Below are 24,494 nucleotides of genomic sequence, written 5' to 3' on the forward strand. Positions count from 1 at the left end.
CCGGCGAACAAGTCAGCCTTCAGAAAAACCAACCACCCACCATTGGTTAGGAGAAAAAAACCAAACCAGCAAACCCAAACCAAACCATTTTATTGTATACTTTCTACCAGAAAATTACTAAAAATATAAATATAAAATCTCTAGAAAATACTCGGAATAGCTCTGTAATATTCTTCTTCCCCTAAACTGGGGCCAACCTCTTGGTTCTTTAAAAGCTGATTGATTACAAGAAGGTCTTCATCACTCACATTCGTTAACACATTACATTTCTCTCTGTGCCAGGGGAGTATGAATATGCCACCTTTTTGCCAGGTTCTGGAAGCTCACCTTCCATCTGTCAGGGTAAAGCTATTGCTGAATATGGGGATACAGGGGAGTGGGACCAGAATGTGGAAAAAACTCCATGGCCCCACTTCCTTCTGAGGACATAGAAGACATTTCTCCTTGGTGCCTTGTCCTTGAGCAGACTGGGCCACCCCAGGGTGAAGCCTCCAGAGAAGCTGGAGTCACCCTGAGGGGTGTGTGTGTGTGTGTCAGGGGTGACAGCATATTGCAGTTACAGGAAGGTCAGGTGCTGAGATGGACACAGGAAGCCAAGTGGGGTTTTACATAGACAGCTGGTCTGTGCCAGGGCCCTCGGCAGGACAGACATTGCTGTTCCTGTCGGCCTTTGGGAACCTCTTGTCCCCTAGTACTAGGCACTCTCTGCAGCATTTAGGACTCGATTTTAGCCTCAGAGAGCTCCCCCACCCCCTGCTGCAGAAGAATGGCTGAGGTGGTGACCAGAGAGAGGCCACCTGGACACTGACACAGGGTCCCACTGCCTCTTCCTCATTCAGCACTGGACACGAGCCTGAGGAACTCTGGGGTCACCCTGTCCATGGTCCTGGGACAGCCTGACAGGATGCCTGTGCTGACTCCCGGGCCTCAGTGGCGTCTGGGTGTTTGAACCAGCCCTGGCCTGCCACCACTGTACCTATGGCTACAGTACCACCCGGCCAGAGGCACGCTGGTCCCTGGGAGAGCAGCAGACCAGAGTGTAGATACTCAGTAAGTTTCTCATCAGAAGCAAACTGAACTTCTGGCATGGAAGTGCAAATCAAAGGGGGCTAGCTCCCAGCATGTGGGTTTAGCTCTGTTCCCCACCCCCAGCTGTGTGTTTTGTGCAGAACCCCAAGCCAATATGGGAAAACTCACAGGCCCCCAAAATGCTAGTCCTGAGAACTTCTGAGCATTGAGGGCAGATATCGCATCCTTGTGATGTTCCTGGAATAAGGCAGGATCGACTCAATTCAGTAACAGCCTTGCTCACTTCACAATGGCCTGCCAGGTGCCTGGGATGCTGGGACCCTTCTGAGGAAGAGGAGACAAAGCATTGCTGTGAAAAGGCAAGGCCATGGCAGAGCTGAGGCCTGGCCGTGTGGCTGCAGACGCGAGCACACGGGGCAGGAGCAGCCTGCACGCTGGTGATCCCCCAAGGCTCCCGGGTCCACGGAGGTGGTGAGGGGGGAGCAGGAAGTGGGTGATGAGAGGAAGTGGGCAGTGAGCTCTGGGGCACCCAGAAGGGGAAGCCAAGCGATGACTAGAAACGGAGGCAGCAGGAATTGCAGGAAGAGGAATGAAGACCCTGCTCTGGCCGGACGAGCCCCTTCAGCCTTCTCCCAGGGACCAGCCACCCTGCTTAAGAAAAGGCGCGTTCTCTTCTTGCTGCAAAGGCCCCCAAGGCTGGGATCAACCCCTGACAGGGTCTCCTGGCCACAGGAAAGCAGCAGGACAGGACTCCTGGTGGGAGACAGGAACACAGAGGTGGGTTAACACAGGAGGGCGGAACCAGTGCAGCTGGGGGAACTGCCAGTCCGTCACAGGGACCCCAGAGCAGGTGCACAGAGAGCGCCTTCAGGCCAAGAGCAGAGTGCCCCCTCCTCAAGGGCAGCCTGCCCAGCCTCTCACCATACTCCAACCTCTCACACCCTCCACCTTGGTCCTCACACTCTTCACCTTCATCCTCGCACTTAGCATGCTTAGAGCCTGGAACTACATCTCGGTAGGCTGTGAGGCCCCATAGATGCCCTGAGTCCTAATGACTACTCTTCCCATGGCCTTCTCCACTACTGCTCTGTGTTCTCTCGGGACCAGCTCCATGGATGCCAGGTTCCCGGGCCCTCCCCCCTAATGACGTCAGAACTTGCTCTGCTGCTTCTGCAAGGGCCTGCCTAGCCCTGTATTCATGCACAGCGTGGGAAGCCCGGGTCCCTCCTTCTGGGCAGGGAGCACGAGCGTAGCTGGGCACCATCATTCCCAAAGCCTCTGGACACTCCCACACTGGGCAGGTGCCCTCGGCGGCTGGCTCCATGCCCTGCCCCAGGGAGGGCTCACCATGCTCCCCGTCTAAAGGAGAAGCCCCTGTGAGCGCTGGGCGACAAGGCTGCCCAGGGTCTCAGGCATAAGCATCTCCCTCAGCCTGCATGCACGTGGGCAGAGGCAAGGGGACAGCCTGAGGCCTGCAGTGTCTTGTGACCAGGAAAAGCTGCGGCTGCGCTGTGCTCTGGTGTGGCTTTCTGGGTCTGGGCCCGTCACCAAGCCAAACCCAGCATCCCCCATCCAATCTGACTGCCCCTGAGGCAGGAGGCCTCTGGGCACCCAGGGAGGAGAAGGAAGGAACCAGGAGGGCGAGGAAAAGAGAAGAGCAGGCGGCATTTGGAAGACAGGCAAAGAGAACAGCCTTCATCCTGTGCTGCTGGCCCTGCACGCCCATGGGAAGCCAGGGCACCATGGGAGCAGAGGTGCCCCAACATCCAAGGGCTGCAGCCAGCATGCAGAGAAGCTGGGATGGCACCCAAGGGAGTACTTTTCCATTCCATGGACAGACTCTTGGACTATACAACCACTTGGACCTGTGGCCCTGCAATCACCAGGAGAATCACTCTGCCATGCCTTGTGCAAGGGGGACAGACAGCAGGAGAGAGGGCAGAGCCAGGGTGCACGGTGGAGGAGAGGGCAGAGGGAGGGCGCTCAGCAGCTCTACTCAAAGGACAGCAGGTCTGGGTGAGGGCCCTCATTGTCAACACTGGAGGTCCGCGCCCGTGGAGGTGGGCTGCCGTCCTCCGGAGACTCGGCCAGGCTGATGGGGCTCAGGCTGAGTTTGAGGCCATTTCTCTCCATAAGGCCAGGGGAGGAGGCCCTTCGGCACTCAGTCACCTTGAGCTTGGGGTCGTCCTGGCCGTCTTTGTGGATGAGATCAGGTACCGACACGGAAACCTCTCCATTGGGCAGAGCGTCATCCCTGTCCACCACCTCTGTGGTGGCCTCTGGCTGGGAAGCATCGGCTGGGCTGGGTTGGGCGGAAGACGAGACCTGGGGCTGCCCAGATGACATCTCTGTCCCATACTCCAGACTGCTTAGGACAGGCTGTGACGAAATCAGCATGTCCTGGGTGGTCTTCAGGGCCCGAGGGGTTCGCTTCCTGGTGGCAGGAGGTGGAGGATCCAGCCGAGGGAATGCTTCTTGCAGGGCTGACCTGTAAAGTTGATGTCAGTGCTCTGAGGCTGGCGAGACACCAGTCCCTGCTGTGTTCTCGCATCTCTAACTCCAACTGCATTTTCCACTCACCCACCCAGGGGGGCGCTTTACACTCTGGACTCTCATCCTTGGTTTAGCATGAGTCTCAGCAGTGTGAGTGCAAATGGCTTTGGGGCTGTCACATGCTCACTCGGTCTTCAGAGCAGCACAGAGTTAACACTGGGCCCACTGGTGAACTGCATCTCATCAGAACCTATGCAATAGCTCTCAAAAGTTGCATCACCACCCTCCAAGTGCACTTGTCTAAAACAAGGCCCCAAATGGGAGGCTTCCCCCGCACCTGCCCAAACATGGGCTTCTCCACTACTGACTGTCAGGGCAGGGCTCCTCACACAGGGCTGGGTGTTGGAATCCCCCTGGGAAGCGTGCTTTCCACAATACCTGGGTTTGAATCCAACTCTGCTGATCACTAACTTTGTACCCTTAAGCTCCTCACGTTACCACTCTGAACCTACACTGTCTGCAAAATGGAAATGATACCGTCTACCTCGGAGGACTGTGGCAGGGTCAGTAACAGAGCGCAGCTGAAGCACAGCACAGCGCCGGGACGTGATGCGCATGCCGGGAACTTCCGCTGTGGCGGCGGACGGTGAAGCCGGCTTCCCCAAACGTCACCCTTCAGCTATTCTCATGTGACCACCTCACGTCCCTTCCCCAGGGTCATTCTCCTCTCGAGACACTACAGTTTCTCTGCAAGCCCCTTCCTGGTCCACAGACCCGCAGGGAGGTGATAGGTGGTGCACTCACCTTCCGTCATCCCCGTCAGCCCCGCCGGCCAGTTGGGCCCCTGCGGTCTTGTTGACCTCTGTTGTGCCCACGCTGCCCAGGCTCGAGGGCTCCTTTCTCCGCAGGAAGTCATTCACTTTGGCCCCCACCGCTTTGCCCAGGCTCTTGAGGTGCTGACTGCTGCCCACCCAGAGTCCGGGCCCCCCGGGCTCCACAGACCCCTGAGCAGCAGCGCTGGGGGCCGTTGGCCTGGACAAGTGGGGGAAGGAGCGGCTCGACTGGAGCTTGGGAGTGAGGGCTGTGTTCAGGTTCTCAAACATGCTGTGGTCGACTACAAACAAAGAGGAAAGAGAGAGCCGGTGAGGGGAGGGGAGCGGGCACTTCTTTCCCTATCACTGCCGGTCTTCTCCTTACACCACACCCACAGCTTTGTAACCTCACGAGTCAAGAGCGCGCCAGCAAAGATACCCTTGAACCTTGCAATCCGGTTGTCTTGATGGGCTGTGGGACCAGAAATTCTAGTTCTGCCTCACCCAGGTTAATCAGTGATGAACGCTAGCCACAAAAAAAAAGCCAACTTATCCCTTTAAGCCTGCCTCCTTGACTCCCAGCCTAACTGCTTACCTTGGGGTCACCAGGCCTTCTAAAGTAAAGGAAACCAGGATGAAGCGACGAGATGTACAGTTTTATGCTGCGGTGAGCGCATGGCACTGACTCGGGTACTGGGGTAGAAGCCGGTGGAGGAAGGGCGAGAGAGGCCTGCGGTTGGAGGCTCTCTGCTAAAGAGGTACATGCGTAGCATGCTTTCTCCACGGAAAATGCTCACTTCTCCAGGTGTGGAATCTGGGAGAACGGACCAGCTGTTTGAGGAGGGATGGTGTGAACCAAACGGACGAGTGCTTGGTGCCAAGGAAGTACGAGGAAGCTGACAAACACCAGCTCACTTAATCCTCGGGACAACCTAGTGAGGTGGGGTGTGGTTAAGACTTTTACTATGGGGGAGGAAAACAGGGCTCAGAGCAGTGAACTGCTGGGCCTCAGGTCACAGGCCAGTTACGGGTGCTGTGGGAACTACAAACCAGGGTTTCTCACCCGAAGCTCAGAGTTCGTCCCACTCCCTTCCCTGCCTTGCCTGCTGTCTAAATATGCCTTGTGGACACTCCTCTTAGGGATCTCTCTTCAGCTGGAAGGATTAATTAACTCAAAGGGCTGAGAGGAGACCCACTGAGTTGTTGGTACCTGCAAGGCAGTGGCCATGTCTCATTCATCTTTGTGTCCTTGACAGCTAGCACACAGTAGGTACTCAAAATAAATACCCTGAACTGCCAAACCCATTTGCAGATAGAGAACTGTGGAGACCAAGACCGCAGCAGCTCTGCGATGTGTAACTGGAATGGCTGGAGCTCAGGGTTCTCAGGAGTTCAAGGTTCATGCCCCATACACCCTGGCATGGGGCAGCGTCTCCCCACCCGGAAATTCAGCTCAGGTCTCAGTGCAGCCAGACCCATGCTAGCACCTTGCAAGCAGGCTGGAGGTTCCTGTCCTTCCCAACCGCTCCAGGTACTTTTGTCAACCAGTGGGGAGGAGAGGTTGCCTTTGGTCACAGGCTCCTCTTCTAAGTGTCTATTCTTGCTGAGCCTTCCTAAGAGGAATTGAGATTAGGGTGTGTATTTCCTTCTGTTGAAAAAAGTGCAAGTGTTAGCTGCTCCGCTGTGTCCAACTCTTTGTGACCCCATGGACTGTAGCCCACAGGCTCCTCTGTCCAGGGAATTCTCCAGGTAGGAATGCAGGAGTATTCCTTCTCCAGGGGATCTTCCCAACTCAGGGACTGAACCCAGGTCTCCTGCATTGCAGGTGGATTCTTTCTAATCTGAGCCAGCCCGGAAGCCACTTTGTTGAACTTGCGCATAAAGCACTTCTCTGCCCTGCCCTGCTGAGTCCTGGGTCACAGGGAGCATTTCTCTCTATTGTGGTTTCAAGCAGAGATCTCTCTTCTGAGCCAACTACCTCAATAAGCCAGATGGTGAGGGTCTTTAGAGGTAGGAGGCAGCTGTGGGAAGAGTGGAATCTCCCCCTTTGGTGAGCCCCAGTCTTCACCTCTGTAACTGACCCTAACCCACATGCAGGAAAAGCACCTCTACAGGAGACATGCCAGGAACTTGGGTAGAGCACCGCTGGGACACCAGGCACAGAGCCAGCTGGTTCAGGCTGGCTGACTTCCGGGTGTAGACCCACCACACCAGCAGGAGATCCTGGCCCATCGTACAACAGGGGTATCAACTCGAGTCTTCTCCTGAGAGTGTAAATCTTGCCATGTCATCCACTTTTGCGTGATTTACCTATCATGTCCCATATTCTTCAAAGTCTTCTTTGATCATGAACTCCTGGAAACTAACGCGTTTAATGATTTCCCCCCAAATCAGAAAGTATTTGGGCCACCATGAAACTAGAGCGAGTGTTCAAGAGAGGTAGGCTGGGGAAGAAGGCCAATCCCCACCACTTCTGGGCTCACATAGTTCTGTGGCTGTTTTCTTATTGGTTTAATGTGAATTTTAAGAGCAGACACATTCATTTCTAAAAGTGTAAGTACCAAAAGCACCTGGCAAAGTAACTTGTAAATTGCAAGCCCCTTTTATTATAATTATTGAGGAAGCAGTCTAATAAACATAACTTTTTGACTAAGCATCATTTTAGATTTCCTGTACTACTTGCTTCTCTACCCGTCAGAATGTATTTGCTGAATTCTTAAGTAATTTAAATATAGCCCATCATGTACTCTCTTCACAATTCTCTGCAGTCTTCTGGTAAATACATCTTGTCTTTATAATAAAATAAGCTCCTTGCTGGGCTGTAGCATCTTGAGGGATATTTCTGGTCTACAATGCTCAGCATAGGGCCTTGCACAATAGCAGGCATTTAGCAAATAGTTTAATTGAATTGACTTTTGACATGAATACTTAAAACGGACTGCATTAGGAGCTAACATCGTAGAGAAACTGTTCTCCAAGCCCTTTTCCATTTAGAAAAGTCATTCAAAACCCTCTCCTGTGGGAGTGGTCCACAGGGGCTCTTGAGGTCAGACTGGGAGGAACTCCAGCCTCCAACGCAGGACTCTCCCTGGGGCTTCCTTCATCTCCCCATCTGAGGGGTGTGCAGCAAGCCCCTTTCCTGCTGAAAGCATTAAAACTCACACACTGTCAGGACCAGAAGCGTGGTGGTTCAGAAAGTAACAGTGATGGTGGAAAGGAAGGTAAGTGGACCCCAACCAGGTGACCCTCCCCAGAGCACCCCCAGCATGCACACAGCCAAGCAGAGCGGAACATCTGGGGCCAAAGTCATCCGTAAGAAAGATGGTATCTTACCTGTCCGAGAAAGGGGCTCGGAAAGCAGGTGGGAAACAAACGAGAGAGAGACACGTTTTATGTAGTGACCGACCACGTGGGGAGTGTCATCTCCTGTCTGGGCCACCAGCAACAACACACCGAGAGGACATAGCATGCAAGACAGGGGCCCTGTTATGAGGCACGCAGGACGACCGGGTGCTTGTTAATAACCAGATCAAAACAGAGTCGGATTTTAAAAACTCTCCCAACAGGCTCTGATGTAGCCTCTTGTATTTCCCCCCATACTCTGAGCCCCCTTTGCATTAAGTATATCTGGAGTTCCTAGCTGGCGGCAGGAGGAATGGAATAGGCCAGGGCAGGATGAAGCTCTAAGTCTCCTGGGTCCTGCATCACTCCTTCGTTGTCTCATTTCCACATGTAAATCACTAGATTTAAGACCAGGAAGATGGTCATCCACTCCAACCACGCCAATTAACAGAATGGGGAAAGCAGGTGGCAGAGAGGAATGCCTCATACCCACAGGGAGCTGAACGGTAGACCCAAATTTAGAACTCACACAGGCTGACTCCCTGAGCCCTGATCTTTCTGCACGCCAGGGCAGCCAACTGAAATTGCCAATACCTTAAAGTTGCCAAGGTACATAGTATCAGTTTGCATCCTAACACGTTCTAACATTCCAGACCAGGCTGTGGAGGCAGCGCGTGAGGAGAGTACGTTCCCCACACTGCCCCCGGCAAACGTTTGAGTGCTGTGAACACACAGGGACAGGAGGCCAACTCCAGGCTCTCACACGCAGACGCTCACTCACACTTGGTCCACACACAGCAGGGGGAGTGCACTGCTACTTACAGAGTGGACCAGATCTTTCCCACACTGCACAAACATCTCCACCTTTACATCTAAAGCCCTGTATGCATCGAGAAGGGGGCACCTTCAACTCACCCATCAACCCTCTAGCAGGCTACCCAGGCTGTTAGATGACAGAAGTGAAGCGAAGAAAAGAGGCAACCTTGCCACTCTGAGTTCATAGCCTCGTGGGAAATGGCTTATAATGAGCAAATGGTGTTGAGTAAGCCACCCATTTATGTTTTAGTCATTTGCTAAAAATAGCACCAACCATTTAAAACAGTATCTGGTCCCTATTCTTGGGGAGAACATATTGAGTATTTAGGCACAAAGGGACATTATGTTTGTAACTTACCTTTAAATACCTCAGGAAAAAAAAAAGTATACATGCATAGACAGGGAGGGAGGGAATTGATAAAGCAAATGGAATAAAATGTTAACAATAGGAAAATCTAGATACAGGGTACATGGACATTCTCTGCACTAATTTTAGTTTTGCAGCTTTTTCTAAGTTTGAAATTATGTCCAAAGAAAAATATAAAAGTATACACCATATCCCAAACCAGAAGCTAAATTAAAACAACAAAAATATCTGGTGGCAGACATTAGGCAGATGAAAAAGAAACCAAGGCCGTCATTCAGAGAGGACAGAGAGCCCCAGAGCTGGGGGTAGTGGCAGCAACAACATGGAAAAGGGACACTAAAGAGCAGACAGGGGGACAGACAGCATCACTCCAGGTCTCGCCCACACGCCTCCATCTCTCTGGATATTCCCAAGTAAGACAGGCCACTGAGGAATGCCAAGTCAAAAAATCTTTAAAATTTTTATCTTGCTTGCACCAGACCCCATCCATCTTTGAGGGCACCTTCCTGGTGAGTGGAATCGTGTGGTCTTCTTGTGATGTCACCTGCGCTCGGAATGTTTATCGTCCAGACAACCCAACCAGCCTCCTGGGAGCAGCTGTGCGTGACCTCCGTACCCTTCGGTAGCCAGAACATGGAGAACTTCTCACTCCTCAGCATTTCTGGAACTCGAATCTCTTCCTCTGCCCTGAGCACGCTTCCTGATATTATGTCCTCACGTGCCACCAGCTTGCCAGGTAAACTCTGGTGTCCCTGGGCCCCCCAAAATGTGGCTCTTTGAAGCTTGTAATTGAGTACTCTACCAGATCATGTTATAGGACCTCGATTTAGTGAAAAAGTTAAATTATATACGGGGAGAAAATAATTTTTCAAAATGCTGTGGGTGGGAGGCATTTTAATTGGAGAAAGCAGGTAAGTAGTTCCTGCTGTTTATTCATTTTCTGCAAGTGAAGAATGGGGGAAACATTTGTTGTTACACTTTTCACCCTCTGTATCTACATGGACACTCGCGGGGACAGCCTGTCTATGTAAGTTGAAGAAGAAGAGGCTGAGGAGTTCATGCAATAAAGCTGAATGTTCTGACTTGCTGTTCAAAGCATGGTCCATGGACCTGTAACGTCAGCATCTCCTGAGAGCTTGTCAGAAATGAAAAACCTCAGGCCCTACCCGAGACCCGCTGAGTCAGAATCTGCACTTTTAACGATATCTCAGGTGGTTCCTACGCACACTGAAGTTTAAGTGCTGCTCCGTGGAGGAATAGCTCTCCTAAACACCCACTGCCTACACACAGGCATTTGTATCTATTTCCCAAACTGAGCACAGCTACTACTCTGAGATTTGAGGCAAGTCAGCTTTTTAAGCCAAGTATTAGCAGCCATCAGACAGCTACGGTTCATCTGAACACTCTCTGGCTATGGGTGGGAGGCACTTTTACTGGAGAAACCAGCTTTCATCCTCAAAGGGATCTTGTAACAAAGCAACAGGGCCCATGACTCCCTCCCCTGGGCCCTGGAGGGACCCAAAAGGTGCAACGTGGAGTGAAGAGACAGAAGCGCGTGCGCGCGCGCTTACACACACACACACACACACAGTGAGCTGCAGGAGGGTCAAAAGAGGGCTGGGCCGGGCAGAAAGCTGTTATCTGGCCTGCGTCTTACATTGTCCTTTGGAGAGGCTCTTTCCTGGGTCTCAGTGAAACCACACCCTACTTGGAATTCCCCAGGAGGTCATCCAGAATACCTCTGCCTATCTAGGTGCAAGAAAGGTCACTGTTTTGCTTCAGCTTTGCAGTGCCTTGAAAGTACCAAGGTTGAACCTCTAGGTACGTCTTGGGGGAAGGGCTCCCAACACTGCTCAGCTCACCAGAATGTTTCTCCTGTAACCCAGACATCGCAAAGCCTGTGTTACCCACTGAGGTGCCCAGCCCAGTCCAGGCCCTGCCGCCCCAGTGCCCAGGTGGCGTTCTCCGGCACGGGGTGCACAACATAGTGATCTCGCCAGGTGAGACCTGCTCTGGCGGGGCGGGCACGGGGGAGAAGTTGGGGCATGCGGCTGCTCCCCGAGGGTATGGGGGAGCTGTGCGTGGGATCGCCGCCCGCTGCCTTGCTCCCTGCAGTCTTCCGTCTGGTGCTTCCTTTAGCAGAGACCTGCAGCCCTGTGGGGGCCTCTTGCTTCTCCTCTCCTGTCTCTCACGCTGATGCACAGCAGCAGTTTCTGCCTGACCAGGCTGTTGAAGGCAGACAGACAGTGAGGCTGGAAAAATGGCCACAACCATTGTGGAAGGAAGAGGAAGTGCAGAGGTCTGGCAGTCTGCTCCTTAGAGGAGGCAGAGGAGAGGTGTCCTCAGGGCGGGACACACCTGACAAATACCAGGGCTTAGTGAGTGATTCCACCAGAGTCACTACCCAGAAGTCAAACTGCCATTTGTACCAGCAGAAAAGCAAATAGCGGGAAAGAATGCCTCTGCCTGCTCTCCCCACCCCACCCTCTGCCTGCTCCCAGAACCCACTCAAGGTGGGGCAGAGGTGACCTGAGGGCGTGCCTGACCCCCTGTCTGCTTATCCTTCTGCCTCTCTGTACAGTCTCTGGCCACCCCAGGCCTCATTGCTCCCTGCCTGGCCTGAGGCTCAGACCCAGCTTTCATTTGCAGATTGCATCTTGGGGGACGCCCCAAATGGAGAGCAGCTGAGGTGGAACTGCACCATCTACCGGCCCTGGTTCTCCCCTTACAGCTACTTTCTATGCAAGGACAAAGAGAGCCACCTTGAGACCTACAGCTTCTCGGAAGTGCAGCGGGACGAGGGTCAGAGGGATAGCTGCCTCCCAGAGGACACAGCCGACAGCATCTGCTCATCCTCTCCCTCCCCAGAGAACACCTGCCCCCGAGAGGCCACCAAGAAATCCAGGCCCGGCCCAGACACCACAGACTCCATCACATTCCAGGACATCCTGATGGCTTCCAAGTGGCACCCGGCCCAGCAGAATGGCTACAAGTGTGCATCTTGCTGCCGCCTGTATCCGACGCTGCACTCCCTCAAGAGCCACATCAAGAGGGGCTTCAAGGAGGGATTCAGCTGCAAGGTGTACTACCACAAGCTCAAAACGCTCTGGTACAAGGAGCAGAAGGCCCGGCCGGGAGACAGGCTCTCCTTGGGCAGCGGCCAGGCCTTCAGGTAGGCCTGCTGGACAGCAGCGGCTCCCTTGTTAGTGGATGACGCCAGGTAAATAGGGGACGATACCTATTTATGTCTCTGTGGAGATGTCAATAAACCAAAGTCAGTGATGGCCTTTTGTTAAGTGCCAGGTCACCCTGTACCCCATCCTTCCCAGCCTCTGGCCTCCATCCCATTTCCCTTCTGCTGCTGGTTGCCTAGCAACACCAGGTCCATCTCCCTGCCTCTCTGTTTGGAAAGAATACCCAAAGTATGGGAATATCTTCCGAGATGGTGGTTTTTCAAAGTGAGGTGTGCAGACCAGAAGTGTCAGTATCCCCTGGGAATTTGCTAGAAGTTAAATTCTCAGACCTACTGAATCAGAACACTGCGGGTGGGCCCCTCGGTCTGTGCTGTAATTGCCCTCTAGGCGATTCTGATGCAGCTCAAGTGTGAGAGCCACCGCTCTAGGACCCTGACCTTCCTGCTGCTTCCGCTGTGATTGGTCCTGGCCCCGCGCCATGGGGAACCTTGCGCAGAGGCAGAAGGGTTGAAGGCCCTCTCCTGTCAGCCTGGGGAAGGCTGCATCGGCAGAATCTGCGTGCAGTGTGAAAGCTTCTTAGGTGTTAGATCTTCTGAGGGATGGAATGGGAAGGCCATGCCTCACGCATAAGCCAGAAGAGAGGCAAATAAGGCTGGGGTCCGTTCCTACCACATATACCATGATGCTTCTCTTGGAAGGGACATCTCTGGCTGAAGTAGATCATTTTTGACCCATGGGACATCTTGACATAGCTCTGTTGAATCATGGCAGAAAGGCCAGGTTAAATATGTGAAAACACTGCTTCTAGCACCAAGGAATGTCCCAGCAGATATCCCTGACCCTTATTCCATTTTTGAGCAAACCTCACAGCCCGCTCTGACACAGAAAAATGGATGAGCATTGAGTGGGCAGCAAGGACACCTGTTTTGCCCATTATGTGGTGGAAGAAAAACAGAGCTTAATACTCGATGGTCGTATTTTGAGGCTTTATTTACCTCTCACTTCATCTCCCTGGTGACTCAGTGGGCTCCTTCACTGCAGGGGCGTGGGGGCACATTTCCTTTTGGGGACCCTGGCACCCACTGGTTGGCCAATGTGGGGAGGATTGACCCTTCCCGTGGTCATATGGCAAGTGTTTCTGAAGCCCCACATTATGGTTTAGCAAAGCTGCTTCTGCTTAGCACTGTCCTGTTCAAATACCATGTGCGGTTCCTTTGTGAGGGAGAGAGAGGCTGGACCCAAGGCCCGTCGCGTCCCAGTCCTTTGCTGCGAGGCCAGTCCCATCCCCACCCCCAGCGCCCTGCTCCTCACCCCACTCCCTTGCCTCCCTTCACCCCCCACCACCTCCAGCTGGACCAGGAGCCAGGACATGCAGGTCCCACTCTCCCCTCACGGGGCATGGTGGTCTGCAGGGAGCCTTGACATGACTCTACTTCCAGGGCCTGGTACTCTGAGGGAGCAGAGGAGACTCCAGTGACTCTTTAGTTCTCACTCTGACGTCCCACTTCCCTAAATGGAAAAGTTACCTAAGCCCTCGGGAGCTTCCCCTTACAGATGTTACTGTGCACACGTGGCCCCGTGACGGGGCTTCTGAAGGAGCACAGGGAGAGGGGGACAGGGAGTGGACCTGGGGAGGCTGCCCACGGTCTCAGCATAGTGTGGGGAGGACCAGGAGAGGACTCATTCCCCCTCAGCCCAGCCCCCGCTTGCTCCTCCAGGACACCCACGCCACGGGCATGGCCAGGAACATGTGTGCAGGTGCTCTCAGACGTGCCCGTCTCTGCAACTCCACGCACTGTAGCCCACCAAACTCTTCTGCCCATGGGATTTCCCAGGCAAGAACATTGGAGCGGCTGGCCACTTCCTTCTGCAGAGGACCTTCCTGACCCAGGGATGAAGCTTCGCCTCCTGCCACTGGCAGTCATTGGCAGGCGATGCTTTACCACTGAGCCACCTGGGCACAGGGCACAGTGTTAAAAAAGAGACGGAAAGCCATCCAAAGGCTGGGGACTGAGCCCGAGGGCCACAACACACGCTGAGTGTGCCCTGGCAGGGGTGCAAATTCAGCATTTTCTCCCTAAGGACAAGGTACTTTCCACCTTTCACATTTAACATACTGTCATTATGACCCCAGTAGCATTCTCGATATACAGAGTACTGAGTAGGTTCAGTGCAGCACAAATGCATGCAGCACACACCTGCGCTGACCAGGCACCCCTGAGCAGCAACACTGACTGATTCTAAAATGCAGTCTCATTTACTCTTCGTTGAGGCTTTAGTGGGGTACTGTATTCCCATTTTACAGGTGAGAAAATAAAGGTTCAGTTCCGTTCACTCAGCCAGAGAAAGGCAGAGGGTACGTAAACCTGGTTGACTGACCCTCCAATTCTCCTTCAGGCCTGGCTTACCAAAGTCAAGTTTAACAAAACCTCTGCCTTCCAAAGAGCTATATGTTCCGGTCACTGTAGCTTGATTGTCACGATGCTGAGAAACTGCAGGTCCATGTTTCTCTAACATCCGTCTTTGCCAGCCTTCTGCCTCCCCTCTTATTTCTGCTCCCTGCAGGAAAGCCCACATCTCAGTGAGTCAGGACCCCTCCGCTGAGCTGTGTCCCACCGTAATCCTTCTAGGCAGGTGTGGGAACATCACTGCTTCGTCTCCAGTATGGACATTTCTGGATTGCTCCCATCTAGCATTCTACCAACTACATATTTCAGACATTTATAGTCAGGGAATCAGTGAAATTTTCTAATCTTGATGATCTTGCTGCTGTTACTGCTGCTGCTAAGTCACTTCAGTCATGTCCGACTCTGTGCAACCCCAGAGACGGCAGCCCACCAGGCTCCTCCGTCCATGGGATTTACCAGGCAAGAGTACTGGAGTGGGTTGCCATTGCTTTCTCCCTTGATGATCTTAACTCTATCTGAAAAGATCTATGGTGTACTTTTTAAAGCACTCAAAACTTGCTGCTGCCAAAATATTTCAATGATGTCTGGAGCTTGAAAAGGTCTGGGGTATGGGAGAGTCTGAACAAAAGAAACAGGTATAGACGAGGCATTACTGACATTTCGGGCTGGATAATTCTTTGTCGTGGGGGCTGTTCTGCACACTGTAGAAAATTTAGCAACTTCCCTGGCTTCCAATCACTATGTGTCAACAGAATCCTTCCGAGTTGTGACAACCAAAAAGACACTGTCAAACATCCCCTGGGGGAGCACTGTCGCCCCTGGATAAGAACTGTTGGTATAGCCTGATCCTGCAAGGCTGGTCTGGACAATCTGCCTCTGAAGGTATCACCTTCCTTCCTTCCTTGTTGGAAGCATGAGTTCTTTTTCTCAACACCACACCCTTGGGAGTCGTGCGTCACGGAGCTGATGCCACCAGGCTTGGGGAGTGGGGTGGGGTGGGGTGGGGAGAAGGAGCAGGTAGAATAGAAGAAGCAAGAAAAGACAATGGAAAAGCTTTTAGAAATAAGAAAGGTTTATTTAGCAAAAGCCACTAGACTAGTGACAACATCCAGGCAGTAAGTGCACTTACATGAACAGAATCTTTTCCCAGAGAGTTGATCCAACAGAGTTAATGCCACACAGTTTTAGGAAGTAGAAGGCTCAGGGAGAGGGCGAGGAATTGGGTGAGGGGTGAGGGGTAGGAGAAAGCAGTCAGGCAAAGAGAAAATAAAAAGGAATACAACCCCTAAATGAGAGCAGTTGAGAGAAGTGAGGCTATAAAGAGGCTTTATAGACAGCATTGGTATCAGCAGGGATATAAGGAATATAATTTTCAGTTCCAATATAAGTCCATCCTGTGCAGAGCAATTCTTCCCTGGCTCCACACCTGTGAGAGCCTAGGGTGCCCAAGAGTCTGCTGGCACCCAGGAGAGGCTGGGGCAGGTACTGCAAGGGAGGCGCCCCTGGTGTCCACTCGTCCTCCACACAGGGCAGAGTAGAAGGATGAAAGAGAGGAGGGCAGGAGCTGAGTTAGCAGAGCAAGAAGCAAGGGGGAGAGGACAGGGTGACATCACTTGGAGGTTGGGGTCCGCAACGCTCCCTCTCCTGCCCAGTGGCTGGTGACCTTTGAAGGCCCCTAGATCTGTCCTCTGTCTCCTCCATCTCCACACACCCAGCGCACGCTGGCTGGGTCACACGGAAGATGACGCCAACACACACACCAGTGCTCCAGGGAGGGCATGAACCGGGGAAAGGATGGGGCCAATGTGGGTAGAAACCACTGTGGAGCCTCCTGAAGGGAAGGGTCTTGAATGGGTTCCAAGTCAGTAGTACAGAGAACTAGTCTCTCCAATTCTTGAGTCTCTCTACCATCTCCTTTCTTCTTTCCCTTTGCAATCTTTTCAAGACCCTTTTAGACACTATCTTCCCCACCCACTCTTCTCCCCAAACAAGCCCTCTCCTAGCACATTCCACACACCCAGTCCACTGGCCTCTGGCTTTGTCCTCAGCCCCTGCTTATGGGCAGTGGGCCTGGAGAAGCCAGACCTTCCCCTCCCCTGAACACCCCAACTTCTAATGAGCAAAGAGGTCCCACACTCAAGGAAGCCTGGGTTAGGATTTTGTAAGCTAGAGAGGCTCAGCCAAACTGGACTCCTGACCTCTCTCCTTTGATTTCATAGTTCTTCCTTCCCTTCTGTCTCTGGATCTACTTCCAATGATCAACTAGAAAGTGTAACAAAACAGAGCCACCCCCTCTCCAACTAAATGCACATCAGGAAAAGAACACAAGTGTACTGTTGATTCAAACACTCTGGAGATTCCCATTCTTCTCTCTGGTCACTTCTCACAAGCCTACACACACATATACACCTTCCCTCACATGTGCGTGTCAAAGCAAGCACACGTGTACACACATGCACACACACACATGCACCCATCTCATTTCACTGACACCTTCATGCACCAAGGAAGGCTAACATAAAGCTGCATTGATTTCCTTTACTTTGGACTTTCGGGTCTAGCAGAAACCCAGCTGTAGCTATAACAAAAGATCTACGCTTTCATTTCTGTATTTCATAAAGCCAAGTTAGGCTTAAAGAACTTAATTTTGAAGCCACCACATCGTTACCAATTGATCCTCAACTACTGCGTTGGCCAGAAAGTTCTTCGAGTTTTCCCATAAGACGCTGTGGAAAAACCTGAACGAACGTTTTAGCCAACCCCATAGTAACACAGTCTGGGTCTGGAATTTGCTGTTCAAGATAAAGATGTTTCCCCAAACTTACACAGCACTAGCATGTCTCAGCTCTCTCTTGGCACCTTTAAACCTGTTGCCAGCCACTGCGGGTCTCACTGGGGGCAAGGACGCGCAACCGTGCCCTCAGAGCCCCAGTCAGCCCAGAGTAGCAGGCGGCAACCTCCGGGCCCAGATGGTAAAGGAGAGCGGCACGTGGCACTGTTTACTGGCACACTCCAGGCGCGCATCCACAGGGTGGCCGGCCAAGGGCAAAGCGGCTCTGGTCCCTGACTTAAGTGGCAGTGATTCTGAAGAGTGGACTTGAGCAGTCTCAGCTACCAGCCTGTGTTCTTTTTCTTTTCTTGTTGCAGTAAAAACTGCACACTTCCACCCAGTGGAGAGGACAGGTTGAGAGGTAAGGCTGGGGGCTCTGAGGCTTTTATAGAGGCAGAGTGCTATAATAGCTTCAGTAGGCACAGCCCTTGAGGCAGGACACGGGAGACAGAGGGCAGCTTTCCCGCTTCCTTGGGGATGAGCTGGACTGGTAGGCAGGAGGTGGGCGGGGCATCACACTACAGAGTCAGACCTCGGTGATCTGGGGCAGGAGAGAGGCTGTCCTCCCCACTGGCTTCCACGGCAGGGCCTGAACGGTAGTGAAGTCCCATCTCCTTCTGGAGCAGCGCTCGATGCCACCCAGAGAAAGCGCTTGGATCCAATTCATCTGAAAGCGTATCCCCTCAATGCGACACATTCCAAACCACACGCACACTGAAAGGACTATCCTGTCCTTTAGCCTGGAGCATTTAACCTCTATAGTCTCTGCAAAGGCTTAAAGAAGTTATTCCTCCCAGGAAGGTCAGGGAAGAGTTAGGCAACTGGTAGCATCCTGGCATCTAAACACAAAGTACCTGAGAAGGTACCGATGGCTTCCCTTCATAGCCGGGACCACAGAAGTAGGGAGAGCAAGGGGACTGTAAGGGCCTTACGTGACAGAGCAGAGCAGCCTGATGATGCGGTAGGTGGGAGCAGGTCCTTCAGCAGCCTGGTGGTCCTCAAGAGGGACCCTCTCCCAAAGCCATGGGCTCTGAAAGTCCCCTCCTCCCCCAGGAGTCACAAGTAGGAGGGAGGAGTTGATTCATTTTTGGCAATCCAATTTCTTCCCCACTTGACCCTCCAAAGCAAAATCCTAATGCTTTTCTTAAACTGTAAACGTTTCCAGGCCCCTGGATATCCTCAGCAGTGCCCATCTGCCCATCAGCTGGCAGCCCTACCCATGCAGCAGCCAGACTCGGCCCTCCACACCTCGGCCTCCTCGCCCCAGGGCACCTATACGGCGATTTCATCATCCAGGCTGTCGCCCAGCTCCTGCCTCTGCAGGACATTCAGCAGGCGGGGCAGCTCCTCCTGGGACCACGAGTCCCGTTCCTCGCTCTCGTCCGTGTTGGACTCGTACTCTGAGGCGATGCCCGATTCTCGGAACTTGATGAGCTCCAGGCTGCCAAGGAGCGGCTGGCCCTGAGCAGGGGGCGGGGTGTCCTCGGGTGGGAGAAAGCGGAAGCACTCCAGCTTCACCAAGCAGTCGCGCCTACCTAAGGGGCTGCCCGCTGGGTGGGCGAAGTCGGCCAAGCCCGCGCCCAGGGGCGGCGAGTGTAGGTCCTCCGGCTTCGGGGTCGTGGGGTCACAGAGCACAGGCAGGGCTCCAGAGCGGAAGGTGATCTCCAACAAGCTGTCCTGTGAGCCCACTGGAGGGGGAGACAACAGGAAGAGGGGTCGCATGAGCAAGGTGGTTGGTTTGAAAGCCACCCTTGGCCCACCCAGGTCCCTGGCCGACTCGGGGGGAGTGGGGTAAGGGTGGGCTTTTCAATCCTTCCTTCCACTTGACTCAGAATGGACGTGCCAGGCTAGGGGGAGGAGCCGGGGGAGGAGGCAAGGCGGGGCCATGACCGCGATGGGCTGGCAAGACCCGTGGATGCTTTGAAAGGGGAACGTGGTAGGAAAAAGGTACAAACTGAAGAGCTATGTTAAAAGTATGTAGAAACGTTTAGTGCAACCTTGCAAATTGGCATTAATACAACAGGGGCTTGATAAAGAAACATCCAGAAGGGCTTTCAGAGTGGTAAAGTACAGTGGTTCCCTATGCATACCTTTGGGCCACTTTAAAAACAGAGTTCTCAGCTCTGCCTGAGACCTACCAATGCAGAATCTCTGTGGGTTGGATCTGGGAGTATCCTTTTTTTTTTTTTTTGAGTATCCATTTTTTAAGAAGCTCCCAGGGTAGTCTGGGTGAACTACTGGTGTGATGCAGAAAGCATTTGTTTTATGATCAGACCCGAGTTTGAATCTTGGCTCCACACTGTGCTAGTCCTGAAACCTTGAGCTAGTTATTTAATCTCTGGGTCTGTTTCTTCATCTGTAAAATGGGCACAAAATCATCTGCCACTGTAGGGATTAAATGAGATCATGCCTATGATCAGTCGATACTGGTCCACAGTCAGTGCACACTTAGAGCAGCAGACAAGCCACGGACAAGTTCAGCGCGTCACAGAGACACGCTGTCTCCCAGCACATCCCAGTGCAGCCTGGATCAGCTGGGAGTAGAGGCAGGGATCTCAGGCGGGGAGCCAAGCAACCTCTGCCACTAGCCGGCAGAGTGTGCTGGCCACAGGCGCTCCTCTGCTTTATGCACTGAGAGGCAGACTGCTACCAGCCTTTTCTGCACTACAGAGTTATACAGGGGGAGTGAACTACTGGACAGATTGACGTCTCCTGCAGAGCTCTCAGAAAGCATGACTCACAATAGATGCTCAGTGTATTTCGATTGGAAAAGCCCTCTGAGAAGGAACCAGGCAGCCTCAGGATGTGAAGAGCCTGGGGGCCCATCAAGGAGAGGCTGGGTGAACATGTGGTTGTGACTCCTGGGGACTTTCAAGGTCAAATCTGGGCACTGGGCTAGAAGGCAGCCAAGACCCTCTCTGGCCCTGCCATTTTGTAATTCCATTAAGTGTGTGGATGGAACAAACAGAGCTGCTTATATTCTCTGCTAGGATAACCAGGGCAGGCCAGGGGTCCAACAGTACCACCAAAAGCTTGGGGAAGGTAACTCTCGGTTCCAGAGCCTCCACGGGGAGGTGAGGCCAGGCAGGGCCCTCGCTTACTGGCGTTCTGTCCCGACAGCTTCAGCTCCAACTCCTGCACCTGCTTGACCAGCAGGGAGATGTGCTGGAGCATGTCCTTGTTCTGCAGCAGGAGCTGGTGCACACGAGCCTGGGCCTCCAGCCGCGCTGCGGCCTCAGCAGCCAGCTGGTCCTTCAGCAAGTGAACCTGCGGAGAAGGGGGAGGCAGAGAAGACAGCGAGGAGACAGGGCGGAGAGAAGAAAGGGATGTGAATGTAAACGTGAGTCACTGGTGGAGGGCCAGGGCCAGACAAGCCTTCCAGCTTCAATTCAAGACGGAGAAGCCCTTTCCCAGGCAAAATGGGCACCTGGGCTGGTAATGCAGACGAGAAGCTGAAAGAAGCTGGGCCACTGGATCCGCATCCTGAGTGGGGGCCATGATGTGTCATTCACATACCACTTAGAGCCCCACACCGAGAGCAAGAGGTAGGAAAGAGTTGTGTCCCAGCCCCAGCCCCGTCAGAACCGCTCTGACAGCTAACATACTACTGCTGTGTTGAGGCAGGTACCTTTTTCTCACCTTGTCTTTTCAAAAACAAAGCCAAAAAACTGATATGCTGACCCACTAGCGAAGAACAGTGTCACAGCAGACCCCTGTAACAATCTTCCTTCTCCCCTTCCTCACACCCAAACAGCACGAGAAACAGGAAGCCAGGCGCATGCCCTTTCTAAGACAGTGAGGTGACGGTCATGAAGTCTGTTTTTCCATGTCTGTGGTGGGTGTCAGCTTCCTGCCCTGCCCTTCTGCTCCCTTTTTATTTCCGGAGGCCTCTGGGAGCATGCCTCGAACCTGGCGGAGGTCAAACAGCTGCTGACTGACTAACCACAGGGCTTTGTCCAGCAGCCCCGGCAGATGGCTGTCAGCCTGAGGTGACAGCTTCCAGAGCTGCCCTCTCTGGGGAGAGGGGGCCCCTCGCCCTCTCACCGTCCCTGGTAGAGCACCGGCAGTGGCACCCTGAGTGCTCAGGGCCCAGGGGGCCTCTCTGCTCCCGGTGCACAGTCTGGGTGTGGGGACACAACCCAGGGGGAGGAGACGTGGGGATTCTCTCAGGACTCTGGCTTGACGACACTAAGTCACACAACAATGTGTGACTTTTGCGCTGAGAAGTAGATAGAAAGGCCTCTGGGAGGTTTCTGAAGGTCCCTGAATATGGGGAGCTCATGAATTTGGTGGTTAAGACCAAAGCAACCTGTATGAAAGAGGGTTTTCTTGAACCAAAAACACGGTGTGGATAAAGACACAGAGTCAGGAGGACCAGACTGGGACAGGTAGAGCCAAGAGCGGAGGAGAGAGAAGGAAGGAATTGGAAGAGTCGATTCTCTGACTCAGACAACAAATGCTCTGGGTTTCTGAAGAGCCATCTGCTCCAAAGAGATTCACATTCTGTCAGGGAGTAACAGGTCATGTTCACCCCACGGTCTGGCCGAGCTTGGCCCAGAGTCCTGCCAGGGCAGTGTCTGCCCTGCCGGCAGCCAGCCCTCAGAGATCGCACTTTCGGATGCAGTGGCTGCTTCCTTCCCCCCAGCTCCTCACCCAGGCCCAGATTTGAGGACCTGACCTTGCAGTTGTTGGCTCTGCTTCTAAGTGGAGCCACTAATGAGATTAACCGCCACTTTCCATTAGCGGCTCCTGAGGTTAGGCCTATCGTTCCCCAAGGGGGAGGATGCCTAAGGAATCTAAAGTGAATCTGTCCTTCACCAGGCGCTGCTAAGGACAAGACTGATCTTCCAGTCCAGATATCAGCCTCAAATAAACTAAGGAGAGATCTAGAGAGGGGCAAGAACAGGGAAAGCAGTGGCAATAATATTTTAATCCAGTATCAGATGGTAGATGGCTATTAAGCCTCTGTCTTCCTTGCAAAAATGAGGCATGGAGACAGTTCACCAAAAGAGTCCCCCCAAATCCTGCTGGTTCTGAGAATCAGGACAATTGCTGTGGGAACCTCACCCCTACAAGTGCCCCCAGAGGAAACCATAACCTTCCATCTGCCAGTAAATGTAATTTATTCCAACTAAGAGCATCACCGAGAGGAATGTACTGGGCAGACAAAATTGCTAATTATCCATTTTCTATTTTCTTCAGAGCAAAACAGAAACACGAGGCATAAACGTGGAGCAAAACTTTCCAAGCATGTAAACAGAAACAGCGGGGAATCTCACCTACCAACAACTGACATCTACAGAGGGCTCCCTGCACACAAAGGCTACACACTCAGGTGCCCAAACCCCACGTCTGAACCTGCCCACAGAAGAGGCCAGTTGAGAGCACTGGACCAGGAGCTGAAAGCTCGAATCTGTTGGTTACTCCCTATTCAACTGAAGGTAATACACTTCTACCTGCGCCTCACTGTCTCCATTTTTCAACTGAGAGGTTGGCCAGAGGCTTGGCCAGTCTATGAGTCCATATCAGGTGAATAGAATAGTCAGTACCAGGGGCCAGTGGTTAAAGGTTCCATGAAGAACACTCCTAGATTTCCTCTGGGAAGTCAGAGAATTAGGACAGGGGACAAAAGAAGAATTCCCTCCTGCAGAAGCCAGGGGGAAAAAAAAAAAAACACCAAAATCTGGAAGTTTCTTTTGCACGTAACCATTCCAGCAGGGGAGTTACCATTAGTAGATAAAAGACAACCTTTGAATCAAATCTTTCATCACAAATCCACAGGCACTCAGTACTATGAGAAAAAGTTGTGTTTGAGCGTTCCTTGTATTAGTCTAAACAAGAACTTTAGCTTTGCAAACGCAGACTTATAACATTTCAGGTGTTTTGAAACCCTGGGAATTCGAAAGCACACGCTGCTGCTGCTGCCTAAACCCGGCGCTAAGGAGCCCTTCTGTTCCTGCAGCCGTCCAAATGGGCAGCAGGCATAAGGCTCAGGCCTCTCACTGAAGCAGTCTGTACCCCAGGAGTACGAAACCCAGGCCAAGCTGGGACAAAACGGCCCGAACTTCCTCTAAATTTGAGGCTATTTAACACTCCTTGTGTTTCGCATATGTGGGTCTGGCCACAAAGCACTGAAATGAAGCAGCATTATTTTCAGCCTTGGCTTGGGCAGTCAGCTACAGCTGTGTGCTCGCCTCTCCCACTGTACAACAGGAGCAGATACCACCTCCCCATCCCTCCCAGACGGGATGTATTTGTATTCAGCACGCTCTTCTTTTAAAACCTCAAACCCCTTTGGCCAAGGAAGGCTATGTTAATTTCTGAAAAGGCAGAAGACAGTTTTGCCTTTCCAGAGTCACGTGGTCTTTGGCAATGACTATTCTGGCCTTCCCAGGTGGCGCTAGTGGTAAAGAATCCACCTGCCAAGGGATCCATCCCCTGGAGGAGAGCATGGCAACCCACTCCAGTATTCTTGCCTGGAGAATCCCATGGACAGAGGAGCCTGGTGGGCTACAGTCCACAGGGTTGCAAAGAGTCAGACCAGACTGAGACGACTTAGCATGCACGCATTCTGGTCACAGACTAAATCGGGGGGAAGGCCACGCCTTGAGTCAGGGTCCAGTTCTGCGTTTTGGCCATAGCAGTACAAGTGTAAGTTCAACCCTGTGCCCTCCAGCTCTGTGCCACTTCCCCAGACTCAGACAGCCGCCCACAACCCACCCAGCAACACCAGACCACTGCCCACTGGCCCTCCAGCCTACTTGCCTGGACTCCAGCTCCTCCGTGAGAAGTGGGGGCAGGGCCAGGCTGGAGTTAGGGAGCAGCAGGCACATGGAAATGGCAGTGGAGAGAACCAGAGCAGTTTGCCCCGCCCACACACACGGGACACACAAGCGGAGGCAGGCGGCTCTGTCTCTGCATGCACAAGGCAGGGGCCTGGGCAGTGCACCCAGGGCGCTGGGAACTGGAGAAGCCACGAGCACAGAGGCTACATCTAGGGCCTGGCGGGGGTGGGGGTGGGGGGCTGTGGAGGGTTTTCAGCGCTGTTCCTCTAACTACGGCACACACGATTGCAAAGCATTAAGTAACCGATCGCTTGTTTCAGAACAAGTGGCAGCAGGTAGAGAAGTCTTTCAATAGCAATACTGAGCTGCAGGACAACATTTTCCCCAGGAGCCAGGCTAGGAGTTGGCAAACTGTGAA

At 53.0% G+C, this 24,494-nt stretch overlaps 2 protein-coding genes across 6 annotated transcripts in view; one reads left to right on the forward strand and one right to left on the reverse strand.

The window, feature by feature from the left end:
- Nucleotides 1–73: 73 nt before the first annotated feature.
- C3H1orf226 (chromosome 3 C1orf226 homolog) overlaps nucleotides 74–24,494 on the reverse strand; it is a 359,502-nt gene continuing 335,081 nt past the window's right edge. For 2 of the 5 annotated variants that reach the window (XM_061400275.1, XM_061400264.1), the window contains exons 9-12: nucleotides 20,393–20,558; nucleotides 18,827–18,979; nucleotides 4,327–4,636; nucleotides 74–3,517 (exon numbers count right to left, since the gene is read on the reverse strand). In XM_061400275.1, the coding sequence (XP_061256259.1) occupies nucleotides 3,022–3,517; nucleotides 4,327–4,636; nucleotides 18,827–18,979; nucleotides 20,393–20,558 (1,125 nt within the window). In that variant the 3' untranslated portion in view covers nucleotides 74–3,021. The other 3 variants (XM_061400295.1, XM_061400286.1, XM_061400303.1) reach the window with 3 other exon arrangements.
- SPATA46 (spermatogenesis associated 46) lies at nucleotides 9,397–12,150 on the forward strand. The gene is made up of 3 exons (XM_061400313.1): nucleotides 9,397–9,595; nucleotides 10,746–10,859; nucleotides 11,509–12,150. The coding sequence occupies exons 1-3, from the start codon at nucleotides 9,397–9,399 to the stop codon at nucleotides 12,033–12,035; spliced, it is 840 nt and encodes a 279-aa protein (XP_061256297.1). The 3' UTR covers nucleotides 12,036–12,150.

This window comes from Bos javanicus, chromosome 3 (genome assembly GCF_032452875.1).
Source record: "Bos javanicus breed banteng chromosome 3, ARS-OSU_banteng_1.0, whole genome shotgun sequence".
Lineage (NCBI taxonomy): Eukaryota > Metazoa > Chordata > Mammalia > Artiodactyla > Bovidae > Bos > Bos javanicus.

Excerpts from the sequence above, each read along its gene's own strand:
- SPATA46 (XM_061400313.1), top strand. The coding sequence starts at position 9,397 with ATGTCACCTGCGCTCGGAATGTTTATCGTCCAGACAACCCAACCAGCC. Across the intron at positions 9,596-10,745 it reads ACGTGCCACCAGCTTGCCAG|ACATCGCAAAGCCTGTGTTA; the intron begins GTAAACTCTGGT and ends CCTGTAACCCAG. Across the intron at positions 10,860-11,508 it reads CAACATAGTGATCTCGCCAG|ATTGCATCTTGGGGGACGCC; the intron begins GTGAGACCTGCT and ends TTTCATTTGCAG.